General features: G+C 36.9%; 1 protein-coding gene across 2 annotated transcripts in view; it reads left to right on the forward strand.

Moving 5' to 3' along the window:
* Smc2 (structural maintenance of chromosomes 2) overlaps window positions 1-16,957 on the forward strand; it is a 51,777-nt gene extending 34,820 nt beyond the window's left edge. For both annotated transcript variants that reach the window (XM_059254350.1, XM_059254349.1), the window contains exons 20-25: window positions 1,415-1,609; window positions 3,661-3,861; window positions 5,327-5,443; window positions 10,185-10,345; window positions 12,700-12,847; window positions 15,169-16,957. In XM_059254350.1, the coding sequence (XP_059110333.1) occupies window positions 1,415-1,609; window positions 3,661-3,861; window positions 5,327-5,443; window positions 10,185-10,345; window positions 12,700-12,847; window positions 15,169-15,327 (981 nt within the window). In that variant the 3' untranslated portion in view covers window positions 15,328-16,957. The remainder of the gene's footprint in view (window positions 1-1,414; window positions 1,610-3,660; window positions 3,862-5,326; window positions 5,444-10,184; window positions 10,346-12,699; window positions 12,848-15,168) is intronic.
* Window positions 16,958-21,200: the final 4,243 nt, after the last annotated feature.

Raw genomic sequence — 21,200 nt, forward strand, 5'->3', positions numbered from 1 at the left:
TGTAAGATAGATGAATTGGTCTTTAAAGGTTATTCAATCAGGCTTTACCTTAAAAATTGTTTCCTTTTGCTGATAGAGCAGATTTGCATGCTCTCTGGGAGCTAAGGAAAGAAATGAACTTCCTGTTGACTAATCGACTTGAGACAAACAAGATTAAAACTCTATTCCTGCTCAATCTGAAGTTATAGAGCTCATGTGTGTTTTCTACCAGTGCAGAAAAGACTGACAGTCACACCTACCGTGCACTTATATGTTGGCATGAGAGTCTTCATAAGCGTGCTCTGTCAGACATACCTAAGGCTAAGAAGACTATAGTATTTCCTTTTTATTATATCAGAATTTTACTCACTTTCATTCTTTTCTTCTTCGAAGGGTTTTGAGATGTAAAATATCTTTAGATTTTATGATAAGTCTTGAATGTCGTTTCTCCTGCAGAAGACAGTTAACAAACACAGCTAGGTACTGTAAAAAGATTAGGTTACTCTGAGCACAGTCTGACGTAGAACACTGGCTCAGAATTATGTTGTTTTCCTAATTCTCCCCCCCACCCTACCCCATCTAAATTGTCATTGGTTTGTGATTACTTAATGAGATCATTTTTTAGAGTCTGTCTTAGTTAGGGTTTCTATTGCTGTGAAGAGACACCATGACCGCAGCAATTCTTATAAGGGAAAAACATTTAATTGGGTGGCTTCCATTTTCAGAGGTTTAGTCCATTGTCATCATGGTGTGACAACGTGGTGTGCAGACAGACATGGTGCTGGAGAAGACAGAATGTCCTACATTTTAGCAGACTAAAAACCATGCTGAAATTAGTACTTGGGAAGTTAGGTGGCCTCCACCCTAGAGAGCAGGTGGTAGTAAAACTCAGGGTAAGAAAATTTCTTTTCAACAAGTCTTTCAACAGAAGGGTTCTCTTCATTTCTGATTTGACTGCTGTGTTAAAATCAAGAACTGTCACATTCTGTTGTCACTGGTCATCTCCATCACCTTACATCTGCGGAAGGGGAAAGTCATAAATCAACCTCCCTTGTCTTGAGCCCTTACCTTTGTCCGTCCTAGATTTATGTTCTTCAGGGATCTGTCAGCTTGTCTTCTTGTTAGCTGCTCAGACTGCACTTTTTAAACTAGAGACAGCAGGTCAGCTTTAAGTAGTCCCTCCTCCCAGGCATTTCATTCCAGCTACACTACATACAGTAAAAGCCTGGTTTGTTTAGGTGTAAGCTGAGATTTACCTTGTGTTTGGATTCATGACTTATTCTTTGTGGGTTTAAACTGTGAAGCTTTAGACAGCCATTTACCTGTAGTCACATTGACATGTTTTCTAGAAGTCTGTCAGACAGACTTAGAGCAGAGTTAAAATACTTACCTATTTACCTTACCTTGTGTTCTTTAATTTTTGTTGTTGTTTTAGGAATCAGTAAATAAAGCTCAAGAAGAGCTGACAAAGCAAAAAGAAATAATAACGGCCCAAGACAATATAATTAAAGAAAAATGTGCGGAAGTGGCAAAGCACAATTTGCAAAACAATGATTCTCAGCTTAAAATTAAGGAGTTAGACCACAGTATCAGCAAACATAAGCGGGAAGCTGATGATGCTGCTGCTAAGGTATGGTTATGTTCAGTTTTACAATCGGGATGAGGTTTTATTTCTGAGCTCTTAAAAAAATTCTAGTAACTGTTCAACAGGAAACTTGGTACAAATGGCAGAATCATAGCCTAAAGTCTATTTGAGTTTCTTGGTGTGTTAACTGTTTCTAAGAATCAAGTTTTCAGTAACCCAAATGATTTGGTTTTAAATTTAATTATAGACATTTATTCCTCATTATGAGATGTATTTCTATAATATTGATATCCAATAGAATTGGTATTTTTACCCATACTCATTGATAGAACTTAGTAATGATAATATACATTCTTTATCTTATTACAAATTGAATTAAAGAACTCACGAAAATATGTATATAGATCTCATTTTAAAAGGCATTGGTTTTCGGGTATCCTTATACATTGTCAATGCTATTTATACAACTTTATTGAAAATATATTGTGCATTGCAGTTATTTTGAAGTTATTCCAGGTTTTAATTGCATTTGAAGTCTTCTTTTGCTATGTCACAGTACCTTAAGTATTTTAAAGAGTATATGGTTGCTGTTGTAAAAATTATTGTATCAGACACTATGCTTAAAGATGCAGGGAAAAGTAACATGTCCACGTAGTACCTTCAGAGATCTTATAGATCATCTCAGAAGCTATACTATAGTTGAGAGTTTACTTTGTGGTTTTAGAGGTACCATTGCAGTGGAAGTGGTGAGGGTAAATAGATTGGCAATATTACATTCTACTGATCAGAGTGGATCTCACCCAGGTGTAGAGGACAACCATTAAGGATTATAATTTTAAGTTTGAATTGGTTGTATTATATGAAAAGGTTACATTTTACCTTGTCAGAAGGGGTGGAAGTAGGGATAGTCAACATTTGGGGCATTTTTTTTCTTAGATTATAATTCTGAGACAGTTATTAGTCTGTTAGACAGTTAGGTAGTCACAATTAGGCTTCTATGATTTCATCAAATATATGACTGTTCCTAAGGAAGTTTCCCTACATACAGATTACTTTTTGCCGTATTAGATTGGATTTAGTAAAATCTGAATGAGCCTCATCTGACTTACATTTTTAAGGAAATGTTTTGAGTATACAAATGAAGCATCTTCAATCTGGAAATCCTAAGTGCTCCATAAATCAAAACATTTTGTGTGCCAACATGCCATAAGGAGAAAATGTAACACCTGGCCTCATGTACCAGGTCAGAATGAAAGTAAAGAAGCAGTAAAAATGTCAAGTAAAATTGTCTTCAGATTCTGTGTGAATTTTCTGTTTTGACTTAGATCCTATCTCCAAGATTGCTTACTCTATATATGTAAATATTCCAAAATTGAAATAACAAAGCAAAACCCAAAGCATTTCTAGACCAAAGTGTTTTGGAACAAAGGACACTCAACTTTGGAAAACTTTCTCTTTCACTCATTGTTATTTATTAAGTTGCGCTGTTTACCGTGCGAGAAAAGCCAGGAGATACCACAAAACCCACTATAAGAGTTTATTAAGGGAAGGGAACAGAAGGGGTGTGCATAGGCCTATGAAATGACCGTGCAGGAAGAAAGGGGAGGAATAGATGGAACCTGCTTTTATAGGTTCCCCCCTACACATGTGCATATGGGCTTATGTAGCTACATGATTGCTACATATATAGATTGTGTGACCACGCTGTGCGTAGATTGCATGATCACGCGGTGCCCGGATTGTGGGATTATGTAGAACTTAAGGCCCTAGGATGACTAAGCATCTTGCCTGGCTACTAGACAGTGCATGTACGGTCATGTAGCTGGTGGGGGTGGCTAGGAATTTTAACACTCATCCCTGCTCCTGCATGGTGGGAAGATTCTTCTCTATGAAGTCTGTGCTTAGGTCTGCGATCCCTGGCCAAGGATCCATCCTTATTGCTGTAAATGAGCTGCCCTAGCCTTTCTTTGTCTATGTCATTGTGATTTCTTTAATTCTTTTTTTTTTACTCCCAAATATTTGATTTAAAAGTAGTAAGCATTTCGGAAACATTTTTGAATATGATTTTAGTTCTTTCCTATTTCATATGTGACCAGGTATCCAAAATGTTGAATGATTATGACTGGATTAATGCTGAGAAACACCTCTTTGGCCAACCTAATAGTGCCTATGATTTCAAAACAAACAACCCAAAAGAAGCTGGTCAGAGACTTCAGAAGTTACAAGAAGTAAAAGAGAAACTAGGAAGAAGTGTCAATATGAGAGCTATGAATGTACTGACAGAAGCTGAAGAGCGGGTAGGTCTGCTTCCTATCACTGTTCAGCCATACTAGAACAACGTAGCCATCTGTGACGATATATGACCTCTAAGCTGTTATTAAATTCAACCCTTTGCCTAACTTAGTAGGTTCTTATATTTAAGCTGCATAGCATGGTAGGACTTGTTTATTTTTATTAGATCTTGATAACTGAGATCTAATACCATGAGAGAAATATTGAAAGAATTAGACGCTTGTCCTGGTTAGGGTTACTCTTGCTGTGATAAACTCCACTACAAAAAGCAACTCGAGGAGGACAGGCCTTATTTGCCTTCCGGTCATGGTTGCAGTCTGTCATTGAGGGAAGCCAGTGTAGCGACTCAGTCAGGGCAGGAACCTGGAGGCGGGAGCTGAAGCAGAGGCCACCGAGGAATGCTGTTTACTGGCTTGCTCAGCCTGCTTTCTTAGAGAACCCAGGACAGTGTGCCCAAAAGTGGCACTGCTCACAATGGGGTGAGCTCTCTTGCCTTAATCATTAATCAGGAAATTGCTCCACAGACTTCGCTGTAGGCCAGTGTGATAGACATTTTCTAATTGAAGTTCCCTCTTCCCAGATGACTCTAGCTTAGGCAAGCTGACACAACAAAAAAACAAAAACCCTAAGAAGCGCTAAGGTTCTCTATTGATGAAGAGCTGACCCCTTCCCCTCATGTTTTGTGTCTGTTTATATAAGAACTGAACTTACAGAATAAATAAGATAGAAATGTGGAGGTCACAGGACTGGCTCCAGTTAATATGGGAGGTATGAAGACTACTTGAACTGTAGAACTGTAAGGAGAAATGGGTTAGGAAGGGTAGTAGAAAGTTCTGTACTGTCAGTCATGCATGCAGCTTTCCCACTGCAGCCCTCTCAGCAGAAAGCTAGTGTGAAGCAGTAGCTGAGAGCTGAAACTGAGGGACTACTTACTCAGATACGAAGAGTGCCTTCCAGGAAGACAGAACAGTGCAGGGAACATAGACCACGAATGGGTTTATTATATCCAAGGGACTGAACGAGACCCAAATTGCAGAATCTGAGGAAGACCTAGATTCTGTAGTCAGAATGATAAAGGCCAATTACTATATTACACAGGACATACACAGCACAGTGAAGAATTAAAAGCTTATTCATAGTACTGCTGAAACTGACCCACTTGTACTATAGTTTTCATATAACATTTTCCAGTTTGCTTCGGTTACTAGAAGAAAAGGGCTATTAGTATAGTCTAAATACTTTAAGGACTTATAAATTCTTGGTTCTGGTAGTTGAATTTTTCTATATATTGGTAATATATTTATTTTTCTCATAATTTGGTTTTTATTATAGTTCTGTTACATTGTATCTTTCTAGTAAGTAGGATTGTGTTATGTTTAAAAACAGTGAAGCTTCTTTTTGGCTGACTAAATGCCAGAATGTGGAAGACATTTTGTGTTATACAAATAAAGTATCCCATTTTCCTTACAGTATAATGATTTGATGAAGAAGAAAAGAATTGTAGAAAATGACAAATCCAAAATCCTTGCAACTATAGAAGATCTTGATCAGAAGAAAAACCAAGCCCTAAATATTGCTTGGCAAAAGGTACTTTAATCTCAAAATGTAACCCCAAGTCAAGGATGAAGGATCACATCAGTAGGTTTACACAGTAAGAGCAGTTCAGTGTGGCTTGAATGAGCCATGTGCTCACACCTGAGCCTAGACTTTTTAAATGTGTTTTTGTCTTGACTTTACTACAAGACTTAGAGAAGCAAGTTGATGTCACATCATCATTTATCATGACTGTTACTATTAAAAGAAACACTGTATTTTCTCCTTCCTCGTCTATATTCTTCCTCCAGTATCTGCTACACCCTGCACAACTGCTTAACCCTGAAAGCAGCACATCTCACTTAGACAGCTAGCTAGAAATAAGGACCTTCCAAGGACTCAGTTTCACCATTGTTTATTTCTCTTGCTATTTCCAAAACATATCTATACCACAAATCTATATAGCTCAATAAACTCCTGTGCCAAAATACAGATTTGGGGTATGGTTAGTGTTGCTATAATAATAACAATGACTTGCAAGTTCTGTAAATTGAAGTTTAAAAAAATAAACAGCCGGGTGGTGGTGGCGCACGCCTTTAATCCAAGCACTTGGGAGGCAAAGCCAGGCAGATCTCTGTGAGTTCAAGGCCAGCCTGATTTACAGAGCGAGATCCAGGACAGGCTCCAAAACTACACAGAGAAATCCTGTCTTGAAAAATTTAAAAAAAAAAAAAAACAAAAAAAACAGTAGAAAGACTTTAAGAAATACCTTTTTAATTGCCGTGTAGTAACTACATGTTTAAAGGGTATGCTGTGACATTTCAGTATATGCGATTTGTAATAATGAGGCATAGGCACTCAACATACTCACTTCAAACATTTAATACTTCCTTGTACTAAGATAATCCAAATCCGGTTTTTGTTTGTGTTTTTTAGCTAGTTTGAATTTTCCATTAATTGCAGTTAACAGTAGTTATCATCCTGTGATATAAAACAGGGCAATTGATTCCTCTTATCCAACGGCATGCCTACACCTGTTAACAACTATCTTCTCTTCATTCTCCTTACCCAAGGGTACCCTTCCTGGGCTCATAATGCCTCTTTCCTTCTAGTGCTTTACCTTTCATATAGGTGTTAGTTAACTTTTCTCGTGCTGTGACAAAGAAAGGGGTATTTTGGCTCACATTTTGGGAATATACTTACTTCATCACAGCAGGAACATCCTGAGGCAGGAGTAGCAGGCCACTGATCACATTGTACCCACAGTCAGGAAGCAGAGAGAGATCACTGTGGGGTGGTCTGCTCACTCTTTAACTCAGTCTGACACTCTACCCCCTGAGATGGTGAACACCCACATTTAGGATAGGCCTTCTTGTTTCAGTTAAACCTCTTTGAAACACCCTTACAGATAGAACCAGGGAATTGTCTCCAGGGTGATTGTAAATCTTGTCAGGTGTCAGTCAAGATTAAGTGTTCTGTATACTTATCAGCTATATCCCATTTCATTGTGTACTTCTTTATCAGTAGACTCTGAGTTGGTTTCATCTTGTGACTCCCTGCATCTTTGCTGGCAGAAACTTGTCTTTTTCACATTGCTCATTTTAACTTGAGTGAGATGGTAGGTCACTGTGGTTTTGATTTGCATTAGTGATGGTGAACATTTTTCCTTTCCTTGTTGGTCTTTTGTATAGCTATTTTGAAGAAATTTCTATTCAAGTCATTTACCCATTTTTCAATCATGTTTTGTTCTGAAGTATATTCAGCATAGTACAGCTTTGTAAGTTTACAGTTGTTTCTCCATTCTTCAGATTCTTTCTTAACTCATCATTCTTAAGTTTTAGTTTTTAAGATTATTTTCCAAATATCTGTCTCTTTAGTTTTCTATTTAAAGTCTATTATATCTGATTTAAGTATGGCTGTTGCTGCTCACTTTGGATTTCTGCTTGCATGCTATATCTTTTCATTTCAATCTTCATATATATATTTTACGGGTAAACTGAGTTTCCTCTAGACATTAGATCATTGTATCTAGCTTTTGTCTTTACCCATCAGCCAGTCTGTATCTTAAAGAAATTTAACCCCTTTGCCTTCAGAGATATTAATAGTAAAGATGTACTGCTTCATTCCATTATTTCATATCTTTTTCATTTCTTTGTTCCTCTCTGTTCATCTTTGTTGTTTGGTGATTTTCTGTGTTAGTAGAATTTTATTCTCTTATTTGTCTATTATTTGTATCTGTTGTGTTGTGTTGTAAACTTTCCTGTTTGTTTTGTCTGATTATATTCAGCATCCCTTTACTTACAGTGTAGAACTCTAAAGCAGGACCAGTTGGCTGGTAATAAATTCCCTTAGTTTATTTTACCTCAGAAAGTCTTTTTTTTTTCCCTGATGGAAGCTTTGCAGGTTAGCTTTGTCTTGATTGACAGTTTTCATGAGTTTGAATACCACTCCGTATTTAGTAAAATTGAAATAATTTATTGTATTTTATCTGAATATACAATAAAATAAAAGTATTGAAGTAGCCAGAGAAACTACAGAACATACAAAAATTTGTAGACTAAGGACCCAGCTACTGAATCATGAATGGGTCATTGGAAAACTTAAAGAAACTTTTGTTTTTTTCTTTTTGGTTTTTCAAGACAGGGTTTCTTTGTGTAGTCTTGGCTGTCCTGGAACTTTCTCTGTAGACTAGGCTGGCCTCAAACTAGGAGAGATCTGCCTGCCTCTGCCTACCTAGTGCTAGGATTAAAAGCATGTGCCACCACTGTCCAACTAAAGAATCTTTAAATTTAGGATTGAATGAGATACAATATACAAAAATGTAAGGGGCATAATAAAAAACAGTGCTGTGATGGAAATTTTGACCTATAAAAACCCCCTACATTTGAAAAAGTCAGAGATACAATGTAAGTAATATATATTACTGATGCCACTTGGGGTTTTAGAAAAACAAGAGAAAGTCAAAGGCCAAATCAGTAGATGCAATATCAATGTTAGGGTACAAATTAATGAATTAGAAATGAAAAAGAAAATATAACAATCAAGGAAGAACAGAGTCATTACAACAGCTACCAGTGTAACTCTGAAAGTCACTGGGGTCTATTTTAATAAAATATATTGTACTAAATTAGAAAATGTAAAAGAAATTAACTTCTAGACTCATGGCCTACTGTCTTAGTTACTATTCTATTATTGTGAAGAAACATCATGACCAAGGCAATTTATAAAAGGAAGTATTTAATTGGGGGCTCACAGTTTCAGAGGGTCCATGATATCATGATAGGAAGCATAGTAGCACATAGGCAGGCTTGGCAGTGGAGTAGTAGCTGAAAGCTTATATCCTGATCTGCAGGCAGGAGGCAGAGACCCTCTGCCTGGTATGGGCTTTTGAAACCTCAAAGCCCACCCCCAGTGACATACCTCCTCTAACAAGACCACACTTCCTAATTCCTCCCAAATAGTTCCAACTGGGGACCAATGTATGAGCCTGTGGGAGCTGTTCTCATTCAAACCACCACGCCTACCAAAATTAAACCAACGTGAGATAAACAACCAGACATACAACAAGCAATAGAATCGAAGAAGTAATGCTCATTTTGCTCTTTCCTAATTCCCAAGGTTCACCAGTGCAACTTGAGTATTCAGCATCCAAGCCATCATTCTTCTTTTTCCCAGTATTCAATGATAACGTACTTGGTAGAATCTATTAATATGGCATATGGAGCTTTTTGCCTGAGATAATGTAATGTAAGTTCCTTAGTTAGGTTCATGTTCAAGAATACTTCTGGTCTTAAGCTGCATCTTTAAGGTACTTATATAATATCTAAACAATTACATAATTTGTACAACAGTTCCATGCCCGTAGGGAATCATTGCTGAATCCCACCAAACCTTTAAAGAACTGATCCCAGTGCTTCAGAAATGATTCTGTAAAATCAAATGGATGGTGTGTTGCCAACCTATCTTTATCAAGTCACTATTGGTCATATCAAATCCTGTGAAACACACACACACTGAAGAAAACACAAAGAAAATTATAGGTCAGTCTCCTTGTGTGCAGAAACTTGATTCAAGTATTCTTATAATACATATAGAGTTAATAATGGGTCCTAGAAGACGCCCCCAAGGGTTCCCAAATTTAGTACAAATGAGAATATTTTGTAAATTGATTTTTCTCTTTCCTAATTCCCAAGGTTCTTGCAATGCAAGTGATGTTTATTGATTATTCAGTATGGGAGTCATCATTCCTCATTTTCTCAATTTTCAACAGTAGCCTAATGTAGTAGAAGCTGTTAATATTGGTGTATATATTTCTTTTGGCTGAGGTAGCATGTTACCTAGTTACGTCCATATCCAGGAATACTGCTTGCCTCTAAGAGATTCCTAATTATATTTACTTGTTTATTTGGGGTGCCTACTACTGAATCTGAAGATTTCCTTAGAGACCATGACTATCAAATCCTAGAGGACATGGATTTGACAAGGGGCAATGCTGGTTTCTCTGTGGTATACTCACATTTATCTTCTGAATGCTGAAGTTATTTATCATATTTATAAGACAGATGGCTAAATGCTGATCAGGTGTACATGTGTATGCACTGAACCATTCTGTATGCCATGAATTTGGGCCTAATCTCTGTGTAATCACCTGCTATGGCAATTCAGACAGGCCAAACAGTTTCCTGAGACCTTTTCTTTCTGACATTGGACCTACTGAGTTGCATGTATGTATATTTATAATTGGAAAGCATTCTGATGATTTAATGTGATTTTTTTTTTATCTTATTTGATCTAGGTAAACAAAGACTTTGGCTCTATTTTTTCTACCCTTTTGCCTGGTGCCAATGCTATGCTTGCACCACCAGAAGGGCAGACAGTTTTAGATGGTCTGGAGTTCAAGGTTGCCTTAGGAAATACATGGAAAGAAAATCTAACTGAGCTTAGTGGTGGTCAGAGGTAAGTAATCTCTTTGCAATTTATAATTTTTTATAGCTATTTAGTATAATTCATCATTTCATTACTCTGTAATTCTCTTTCAATTTTGATTTGTTTGGCTGCCTTTGTAGAATTTGAGAAGCCTAATATATAGAACAATTTGTTTGAAATATTTGTTTAAATTAGTAGACAATAACAACTAGAGCTAGGGATATAGCTCCATGTTGGGTATAACTCAGTGTTGGTGTGCCTGCCTAGCATATACAGGGCCCTGAGTTTGATTCCCTAATACTGTAAAAAAAGAATAAACAACCAGATAACTAAACAAAATATAGGAGAAACAACTCATTAAACATTTAAAAATGAGCAAGTCATGTAGGACTCTGAATTCCCAGAAGGAAAAATGGAAATGTCAATCCTGTATTTACCCAGCATACTCCTTAGTGACAATTACTGATCATCAAAAGCAGGGAGGGAAGCTGACTAGAGTTTATTTAATAGTCTCAATACATTTAGGACAATTGGACTTTTGTTTGAGGAAGCGACAGAGAACTAAGTGTTAGATCTGCATGTTCTTGAAGTGAACACTGCTTTAGACAAACCCTAGAAAACTGAACAGTGGACCCTGACCTCAATTTTATCACACACAATAGTGCTCTTTTAAAGAAGGTAGCAAAGCATACACTAAACATGGTGTCCAACCTTTAATAAGAATTCCAAGACACCAGTGTGATGCCTCACTCCTGTAATCCCAAAACGCCAAAATCAAAGGAAAAAGACTACATAATTTTTTTACTTTATTATTAGTAGTAGTAGTATTTTGATTTTTTTCAAGACAGAGTTTCTCTGTAGCTTTGGAGCCTGTCTTCGCTCTGTAGACCAGGCTAGCCTCACAAAGATTCTCCTCTCTCTGCCTCCGAAGTGCTGGGATTAAAGGTGTGTGCCACCACCGCCTGGCTCAGATTACACAAATTTGAGACCATCTTGATATACAACAGTGAGCTAGCTCAACCTAGGCTGCACAGCAAAGTCCTCTATTTAGAATAATAATAATATCAGTAAATTCGCAAGAGAAAATTCAGTTTGCTGAACTAGAGAAGAATAGTTCTTTAAAAGAAACAGTCCTAGAAATGGTGAGATTAATAGATGTGAAATTTAAAGTAGCTGTTTTCAAGAATTACACAGGAAAAAAATACTAACAAATAATTAGATAAACCTGTTTTTAAAATATCAAGTGAAACTATAGAGATAAAATATAACTGAAATGTAAAGTTCACAATATTAATGAGTTAGACACCATAAAATGAAGAAGAGTTAACTTGATGTAGCAGTCAAATCTACTGAACCTAAACTGAGGAGGAAAAAAAAAACAACTCAAAATCAGTTTGGTGTCATGTGGAAGCTGCTTGATACACATGACATTAGTGTTTGAAAATTAGAGGAAAACAAGAAACAGAAATACTTAAAAAAAAAAAAATAATGACAGCAGATCTCCCAGATATGATGAATTCTGCGAAGACTACCATTTGAGCTAGTAAGATAAGCACATAGACCTACTGATACAGCAAGGCATATACAGAATTATTGGAAACCTATATAGTTATAGATTTATAACTTTGAAAGCCAGCAAAAAACACATAGCATAGATGTAAGGATGATTTGAGACTTTAGACTTCTCATCCTAAACTTCCAGCTGGAAGTATTAGAGCATTTAGAAGTGCCAAAAGAAAATGAGTCAACCTAGAATTATGTATCTAAGAGAAGCATTCATATTGAAGCCAATAAACTTTTTCAGACAAAAGCCGAAAGACTTTGATAATTCAAAAAATTATTAAAAAAAAAATTGAGACCTGTTTTTTTTTTTTTTTTTTATGAAGCCCTTTGTCATTTTTGAATAGAGATATAAGGATAAATGTCACTTGATAAAAAGGTGTAAGATCTAGGACTTGAAAGATATCTCAGGTAAGAGCACTGGCTGCTCTTGTAGAGGACCTGGGTTTAATTGCCAACACCCACGTGGCAACTCATAACCATTTGTGACTCCAGTCACAGCGGTTATGATACCCTCTTCTGGCCTGTGAGGGCAGTAGGCATGCATGTGGTGCACAAACATTCATGCAGACAAAACACATGTAATAAATTTATTTTCAGAAAGTAACATGTTCTTCAGTGTAAATGCCAAATGTAATGAGAGTATTAAAATTGTCTCATGGAAATTGTATGCTTGTAAAGAGAGCTTTGGAACCCAGATTCCTTACGACTTTCAGATGAGTCTATACTATGTGTCATCTTAAGGACATTGCAGATTTGCTTTAGTGTTTTGGTAGAATTGTCTATAAATGTCTATGACTTTACTTTCCCCAACCTGTTCTCAGGTCTCTAGTGGCTCTGTCACTAATATTGTCCATGCTCCTCTTCAAACCTGCTCCAATTTATATCTTGGATGAGGTGGATGCAGCCTTGGATCTTTCTCATACCCAGAATATTGGACAGATGCTGCGTACTCACTTTACACATTCTCAGGTAAGGACCACTCCAAAAAATGTCTCAGTTGAAGTGAAATGGTCTTTGTGTTTATTTTATGAAACCAAGTCTTTTTATTAGTAATCGTTGTTAAGTTAGATATTTGGGATTGGATTGGACTGTAGCTCAATGCTGGATTCCTTGCCCATTATGTAAATTGTCAAAAAGAGGGGTCAGTCTCCCTTGAAGGAAAGAACCAGATATTAACACTGTTGATTTAAGCATGATGAAGAACACAACTTAGAATTGATTTAGTGATGATATAACTGTTTTCTCTAGCTGTTTGCCACAAGGATGCCAATCTTCTGCTTCAAGAATATACTTAAGGTATCAGAAACATGTGGCACATAATGGGGGACTGTGGTTTCTTTCAGCTAAAACAGAAAACCCTTCAAGCTAAAAAGACCTTAAAAAAATTAATTGTTGCTGTAGAGCTGTAGCTGCCATATACGGTTGAATAAAACTGCATGTTGTACAGTTCTGGAGTCTCTACTCATTCTACTCATTCTAGAATACGTATTTATTATGGCAGATTTTGGGTACCTGCAGTGAAGTGGTGCCTTTTCCTAAGTATATGAAGGTGGCATTTGGACTCAGGTAGAACTGTAAGAATTTATAATCTTCTTTGGTATTATTAAATTCATCACATAGAAAATTATTTCACTAAATGATTAGAGCTAATAATAAAATAGGGAATGCTAGCCACAAGAGTCAGCTACTGGGAAATAATAACCTTAAGTAATGAAACACTGAAGGTAAAATAAAGAAACTTCTAAGATAAAAGAACATTACTATCTATTTGGGTGCATAGGACCATAACTGTTTTCAGTTAGTATTTGAGGTTGTGCATTTTCTTGGTGGTATGTGTCTAAGGAAAGAACAGAATGACCTCCAGATAATTCTCTTTTTAAATTCAAATATAATTACATCATTTTTCCCTTCCTTTTACTCCCTTCTCCCTTACTGTGTAACCCCCTACCTTGCTCTCTCAAATTGATGGCCTCTTTTTTAATTGTTACACACCACAAACGTATATTCCTAAATATATAAATGTAGCCTGCTTAGTCCATATAATGTTACTTGTATGTATGAGAAGGCTTACTACTTGGTATTGAACAGACAATTATTGCAGAGGCTCTTTTTTAGTTACCTGTAGTTCTTTCTCTGCTGTGGATCCCCATGATGTTTCCCTCTTCTGTATAAGCACATCTGTTGGTGTTGTCCTTATTTAGATCTTGTTTATGCAGTCATGTTACTGAGACTTTATGGGTGTAGCTTCTTGGACATTTCTAGGGGACACACTCTCATAGCAGCCTTTCTGTTCTTTTGGCTCTAACAGTCTTCCCTCCCCTTCCTCAGTATTGCCTGACCTTAGATGCAGGACTTGTGTTACAGATGCATCACAACTGTGCACCATAAGTCACTTGTTCTCTGCATTGTGATCAGTTGTGGTTTTCTAAGAGAAATTTTGTTGATGAGGGCTGAGAGGTACACTTATCTGTGAATGTAAGGATAAACATTCAGAATCAGGAATTATGCTAGTTTAGTAAATGGCAGTTTTAGGTTCTCTTGAGATCCATGACCTCATTAGCCCTGTTTAGTTGGCCAGGTTTCCACTGCCATACATGATTTCCCTCTTGTTGTGGGCCTTAAGTATAAATAGAGAGTTGTTGATTACTGCCAAAATATGCATGCCACTATTGTATCCTTAGGGTTATCATTGCCATACTGGGTAGGACTGTTGGTTGCTTCTCTTCCTTGGAAACTTGGATGGCACCTTCTGACACCCTGAAAGCTAAGTCTCAAGGAACAGGCTTTCAGGTCAAAACCATCAAATATCCTTCAGATCCTGTGTCCAAAGTGCATGGTGTCCTTAGCGGTAGGGTACCTTCCACCAGGGGCAACAACAATAGCCTATGTAATGTTTTGGGAGTTTCTTAGACAATCCTGACCAACAACTAAAAATATTAGTTTATTGGACGTTAGCTCTAAGGAGAGGAGCGCATTGTCAGCCCAGATGGGATAATTTTCATTTAATGTGTGTATTTATGTCTGTGTATAGATTTGTATATGTGGGTGTGTGTATATATATAATATTGAACTTGTATTGAACTTCCTTCCTAATTAAAGCCTACTATCACCCACAGTTTACCATTTATCCTGCTGTTCTATTCCCCCACTACTGCACCCCATCCTGTCCCCCATGTTGTTTTGACGTTTTGGCTTCTGTGCTCCATTCAATTTTTAAATCATCTTTAAGAGAGTAGACTTCTTTAAGAATATTCTCTTTAATGTTTTTGCTTTCTTTCTGTTCCCTTAAGTTCATTGTGGTATCCCTCAAAGAAGGTATGTTCAACAACGCAAACGTTCTCTTCAAAACTAAATTCGTGGATGGTGTTTCTACAGTAGCCAGATTTACTCAGAGTCAAAATGGGAGGATTCCAAAGGAAGCAAAGTCCAAGGGAAAAGGACCCAAATAAGCACGTGCTGGAAGTTCAGAGTACAGACTGCTCCCATTGACCTGTTTTTTACACATGAACTTTCAAGAATTTGAAGTCTAAGTTGTTTATATGGTAATATTATCATTATTTTCTTACTTAATTCTTTATATCACTTGTAAAAGAAGAATCCTCTTTTCTTACCTAGTGTGATTGTGGTCCAATTATTGTAGCTGTGATTACATGAATATCATCAATTTTTTTTCTTACAAAAATCTTTTACGTATTAAGGAACCTGAGATCTGCCTAGTTGGTAAATTCTGTATGCAAAAGCCAAAATACAAAGAAACAGATGAAGTTATAGGAAAAATATAGCTGATGTCAGCTTTTAACTAGTTTAATTTCTAAGGACAGTATTCATGAATTTTCTTTTGCTTATAAAATCATTTGAGTATGGATATTTATAGAGCATGTCCTTGGACCAACAAAGGGAACACAGCAATTATGCATGCACTGAGCTGTTTGAGGCCAGTCCTGGTCCAGTCCTGTAGGAATACCATGCCAAATTCTCAGATGGGAAATGGAACTTGAGAAAAATTTTCACTTTAATTATGTTGGACTATCATGTTTATGTGTGTGCAATAATTGGTCTTTGAGTATTTTAATAGAAGCTTGGGAAGAAATGTATTGCACCATATTACACTTGTATTGCTCTATCTAAAGTCCTCTAATATTTTTTAAGGTTTTTATCAGACTTCTCATAATCTAATCATTAACCTTTTGGTGATTATAGGACCTAGCAGATTAAGTGAAAAGTATATTTTCTAAGAATCTGATAAACCTAAACAAATCTGCCTTTTCTACCAAAATAGCTCAAAGGCTTTATGATTGATGTAATTCTTAGTGCCTTCTACTTGTCCAGGTCAAAGGGTGACACTCCTTTAGAAAGCAGGAGGCAGAGCTAATATTCACCCTGAGATCCTCAGCTGCAGTTCTTAGTCTCTCTAGATAACATTTCCACATCAGCACCTCCACACTTGGAATCCTCAGAGCTCTGATGTGATCTAATATGATTTTACATGTTTGGGCTCATATTTCTTCCTGATACTTAAGCATTTGTTCCTTGGTGTTCTACTTTTTCTGATACCTTATCCAGGCCCTGAGTTGGATATTTCTCAAACTTATTTGCCATACATATCTGTGATGTCCTTAAGTAATTTTTACCCTGTGATATATTGGAAATGATTTCATCTGGAGTGGTTCTGTCTACTGTGGGAGGGAAGAGACACTAAACTGTAAATACTGACCTACAGACAGTGTGGAGCACAGATAATTGACCTACACAGTGTTTTGTTTCCCACGGTGTTATAAACTGTTGGTCAAGACAGTTGTGTCTATTCACACTGTCACTGATACAGTATTCTACTTTCATCACAATCTAATCAATGCCAGCTGTTAATATTTTGGATTAGGCAGTTATAAAATAGCATTGAATTGCTATTTTAGCCAGCATTTTTAAAATGACTTATAAGGTTGACCATTTTGTGTGATTTCCTTTCTTTGGCTATAAATTATTTCCTTGTATGCTTTTCTGTTTTTTTTGTATTATGTATAATTTTGCTCTTTGAAAATTCTTGTGCATATATTAAATTTCTGTGAGGTATATATTAAATTTTTGTAGTAGTGTTTTTTCAATATATGAAAGTTACGGCATTTCATATATTCATAAGACGTTAACAGTAACTTAAGCCAGACGCTTTTCATTTGTATGTATTTTCTTACTTAGTCCTTACGTAGCTCAATGAGGTAATCTTTATCACTGAGGAAACTGAAGAGAGGTTAAGTAACTTACACACAGTAATAACACTTAGTGGATGGCTAACTCTAGAAGCACTGGATACTTAGAATGACCATGCCTCATCCAAAAGATTTGGATCAGATTTGGGAGATGCCTTATTTATTTTTCTAATACTGTGATAGAACTCCATGACCAAGGCAACTAATACATGAAAGTATTTAATTTGGAGCTCGTAGTTCAAGAGAGTTAGAGTTCATGACTGTCATGGCAGGGAGCATGGCTGTAAGTGGGCAGGCATGACATAGGAATAGAAGCTATGAGCTCACATTTTGATCCAGAGTAACGGCCAGTTTTTGAAAAAACTATAGTGACAGACTTTATATTGATGAATGTTATAAGGTTACATTTTATATTTTCTATTGCCAAGGAGGAAACAGTACCTTCTAGGCCTGATCTGATTCTGAAGGTAGCAAATTGAACAGCTGGGAATACTATTTGACCTATGTACCATGTAACAGGGTAGCTTCAAGAAGGACACAACAAGAAAAGGCTTGGTAAAAAGGTAAAACATCTTTATCCCTTAAGAACATTTGATAAGGCAGAGACTCCATGGTGTAAGTACCATTGTAAAGGGCACTGTGTAGAATTTAAACTCCAGTGGGATATTCACAACACAGATCCATCCCTAAGGCAAGACCATGCCATCTACAGTAGCAACTTCACTATCTTCTGAAGCACACTGATGTGTTACCAGACCCTTGTAGAGGAGGAGCACCTAACCCTGGGGTAGAAAATGATCATATAGCCCCAAAGCCCATTTTTAGCTCTGTTTTGCCAGATTTGCTAACTCATAATAGTCAGCAACAATAGATTTGAGGATGAAGTTGGTGCATTAAGAATAAATCCCCTCAGTGGGCCTAATATTCCCAGGTAATCCACCATTGCCTATCATACTCAGGACTTGAGGGGAATCTCATCCTGCTGGTTGACAAGAGGAGAAAGCATGAGCTCCAGTCACAGATGAAAATACTGCTTATGGATGAAATTTACAGTAAATGCCTGAGATATGAATGTGTTGAGAGATGTTGGCAAGTGGAAGTCCAATGGGGAGATTTAAATACTGCACCTAGTAGTGCACTTTGTGTGAAAACAAGACCTGAAGTTAGAATGTACGAAGACTCCTAGGCAATGGTGAATGGCTTGTCTGGCTACGTAGAGACCAGGAGGAGAAGTTTTGGCCGACTGAGTGCAATCCATGCTCAAAGGTACACGAATAGTATGTAAGTAGGTATAAGAATGGTAACAGATGTAAAAATATTTGACTACTACTACTACCACCAGAGGATCTCTACCAGGGAAGAGGCACCAAAGAGCTAAATGATCAGCGAGCTGGGTAACTATCAGCAAGATGGTGCTTCCAGCCTCCCTAGTATGGAGATGGAGGTGCAGAATGCAGTGGGATTTATGTTTTGCCCATTGGTGTGTGTTGACCTTTTTATCACAGCTCGTGGTGTTGCTGAGGGGTGTCTACAATGGAGATAATGGTCCAGCATGTGGAAGGAGATAAGAAGCTTCACCCTTGGTTTGGAAACCAGCTACTACGGCTGTTGTTTGTCACTATGCTACAGAGTTTATTCAATAAGAGCTTTGCTATGACCTTTTGGAAACTTACCAGATGATAGATACACTTGATTGGGATAGTGGTAGATTTGGTTTAGGGGACTATTTGTCACAATTGTTGCAAATGCCACTGGTTGGGAGTCTTCAGCTGTCATCTTGCAGGTTTTGGTTTAGCTCCCAAGAATTACTTTACCTACGATTGATTGCATCTCTGCATGGGGAGGCCTACATCTAACAAATGGTAAGTTAAAATGGACCCAGGAAACCAGCCATTGTAGCCATTTTAATATTTGACAAAATAGACTTGAAACCCAAACTAATCAGAAGAGATAGGGAAGGATAATACATACTCATCAAAGGAAAAATCTACCAAGAGGGTATTGCAATTCTTTACATCTATGCACCAAACACAAGGGCGCCCAAGTTCATAAGGAGCCCAGCTACATTTTAAATCACATAGACCCTAACACAGTGATAGCAGGAGACTTCAATACCCCACTTTCACAAACAGGTCATCAAAACGGTGATACCCGGAGCTAAATCATGTCATAAGCCCAGTGGACCTAACATATTTACAGAACATTTCACCCAAACACAAAGAGTACACCTTTTCAGCACCTCATGGAACTTTTTCCAAAATTGACCACATACTCAGACACAAAGCAGTTCTCAACAAATACAAGAAAACTGAGAAAGCACCCTGCATCCTGTCTGGCCACCATAGATTAAAGCTGGATATCAACAAACAATAAAAAGCTTTCAAGCTCATGCAACAACTCTAGTGAATGAAAAATGGGTAAAGACAGAAATGAAGAAAAAAATTAACACTTTTTAGAATCGAATGAAAATGAAAACAGCATAGTCAAATGTAGATGTAACCAACCGTCTTTTTAAATAAGAAACACAACCAATGCAAAGAAGAAAGCCAAGAGGTCAGAGCTAAGAGCTAAAACCTTACCCTTCCTCCTGTGGTGGTCCTATCTCTCTGAACCAGAGCTACCCCTGTGTTAAAGTCTTTATAGAGAGTTCCTGTTCTGCTTCTCATTGGTTGTAAACCCAACCACATGACCCCTCGTCACGGCCTGTCTGTATAGGCCTCCAGGTTTTCTATGATTAGTATTGAAATTAAAGGCATGTGTATCCAATACTGGCTCTATCCCTGAACACACAGAGATCTACCTAGCTCTGCCTACCAAGTGCTGGGATTACAAGTGTATGCCACCACTGCCCTGCTTTCCTATGGCTTGCTAATAGCTCTTACCCCGGGCAACTTTATTTATTAACATACAAATAACATTTTAATACAAATAAAATATCACCATAGTCAAACATGGGACATAAGGCAGTTCTAAGAGGTAAGTTCATAATACTATGTTTCTACATTTAAAAAAAAGTAGAGAGATCATATATTAGTAACTTAGAACACACATAAAGGCTCTAGAAAAAAAAATAACACCAAAAATGAGTAGCTGTCAAGAAATAAACTCAGGGCTGCAATCAGTAAAATAGAAACAAAAAACCCAATACATACCATCAATGTAACACTAAGTTGGTTCTTTGAGAAAATCAATAGGATTTATAAACCCTTAGCCATAAAAGGCAAAAAGAAATATCCAGATTAACAAAATTAAAGATGAAAAGAGGACATAACAGATACTGAAGAAATCCAGAGACTCATAAGGACATACTTTAAAAACCTATACTCCACAAAATTGGAAAATCTTGAAGAAATGGATAATTTTCTCAATACATACTACTTATTATCAAAGTTAAATCAAGATCAGATAAGCAATTTAAACAGACCTCTAATCCCCAATAAAATAGAAGCAATAATTCAAAGTCTTCCTACCAAAAAAAAAAAAAAAAAAGCCCAGGGCCAGATGGTTTTAGCACAGAATTTACCAGATATTCAAAGAAGAGTAACTGCCAGTACTCAAATCGTTCTACAAAAAAGAAACAGGAGGAGCATTGCCTAATTCTTTTTACAAAACCATAGTTATCTTGACACTTAAACCCCATAAAAACACAACAAAGAAAATTACAAATCAATTGCCCTTATGAACGTAGATGCAAAAATTCTCAGTAAAATATTTGCAAACCAGACCAAAGAATACATCAAAAAGATCATCCACCATGATCAAGTAGGCTTTATCCCAGAAATGAAAGAGTCGTTCAACATATGTAAATTGATAAACATAATCCACCATATAAAGAATTTGAAAGAAAAAAACATTAGCACCTCATTAGATGCAGAAAAGGCCTTTGACAAAATTCAACCAACACCCCTTCAAGATAAGAGTCCTTGAGAGATTAAGTGAAACAAGCCATAGTCAATATCAACATAAAAGTCATTCCACTAAAGTCAGGAACAAGACATGGTTATCTACTCTCTCCATACTTATTCAATACAGTACCTGAAGTCTTAGCTAGTGCAATAAGACAACTGAAGGAAATGACCCTAAAAATTCCAAGAAACTCAAGATACAAAATAAATACA

This window comes from Peromyscus eremicus, chromosome 2 (assembly GCF_949786415.1).
Source record: "Peromyscus eremicus chromosome 2, PerEre_H2_v1, whole genome shotgun sequence".
In the NCBI taxonomy this organism is placed as follows: Eukaryota; Metazoa; Chordata; class Mammalia; order Rodentia; family Cricetidae; genus Peromyscus; species Peromyscus eremicus.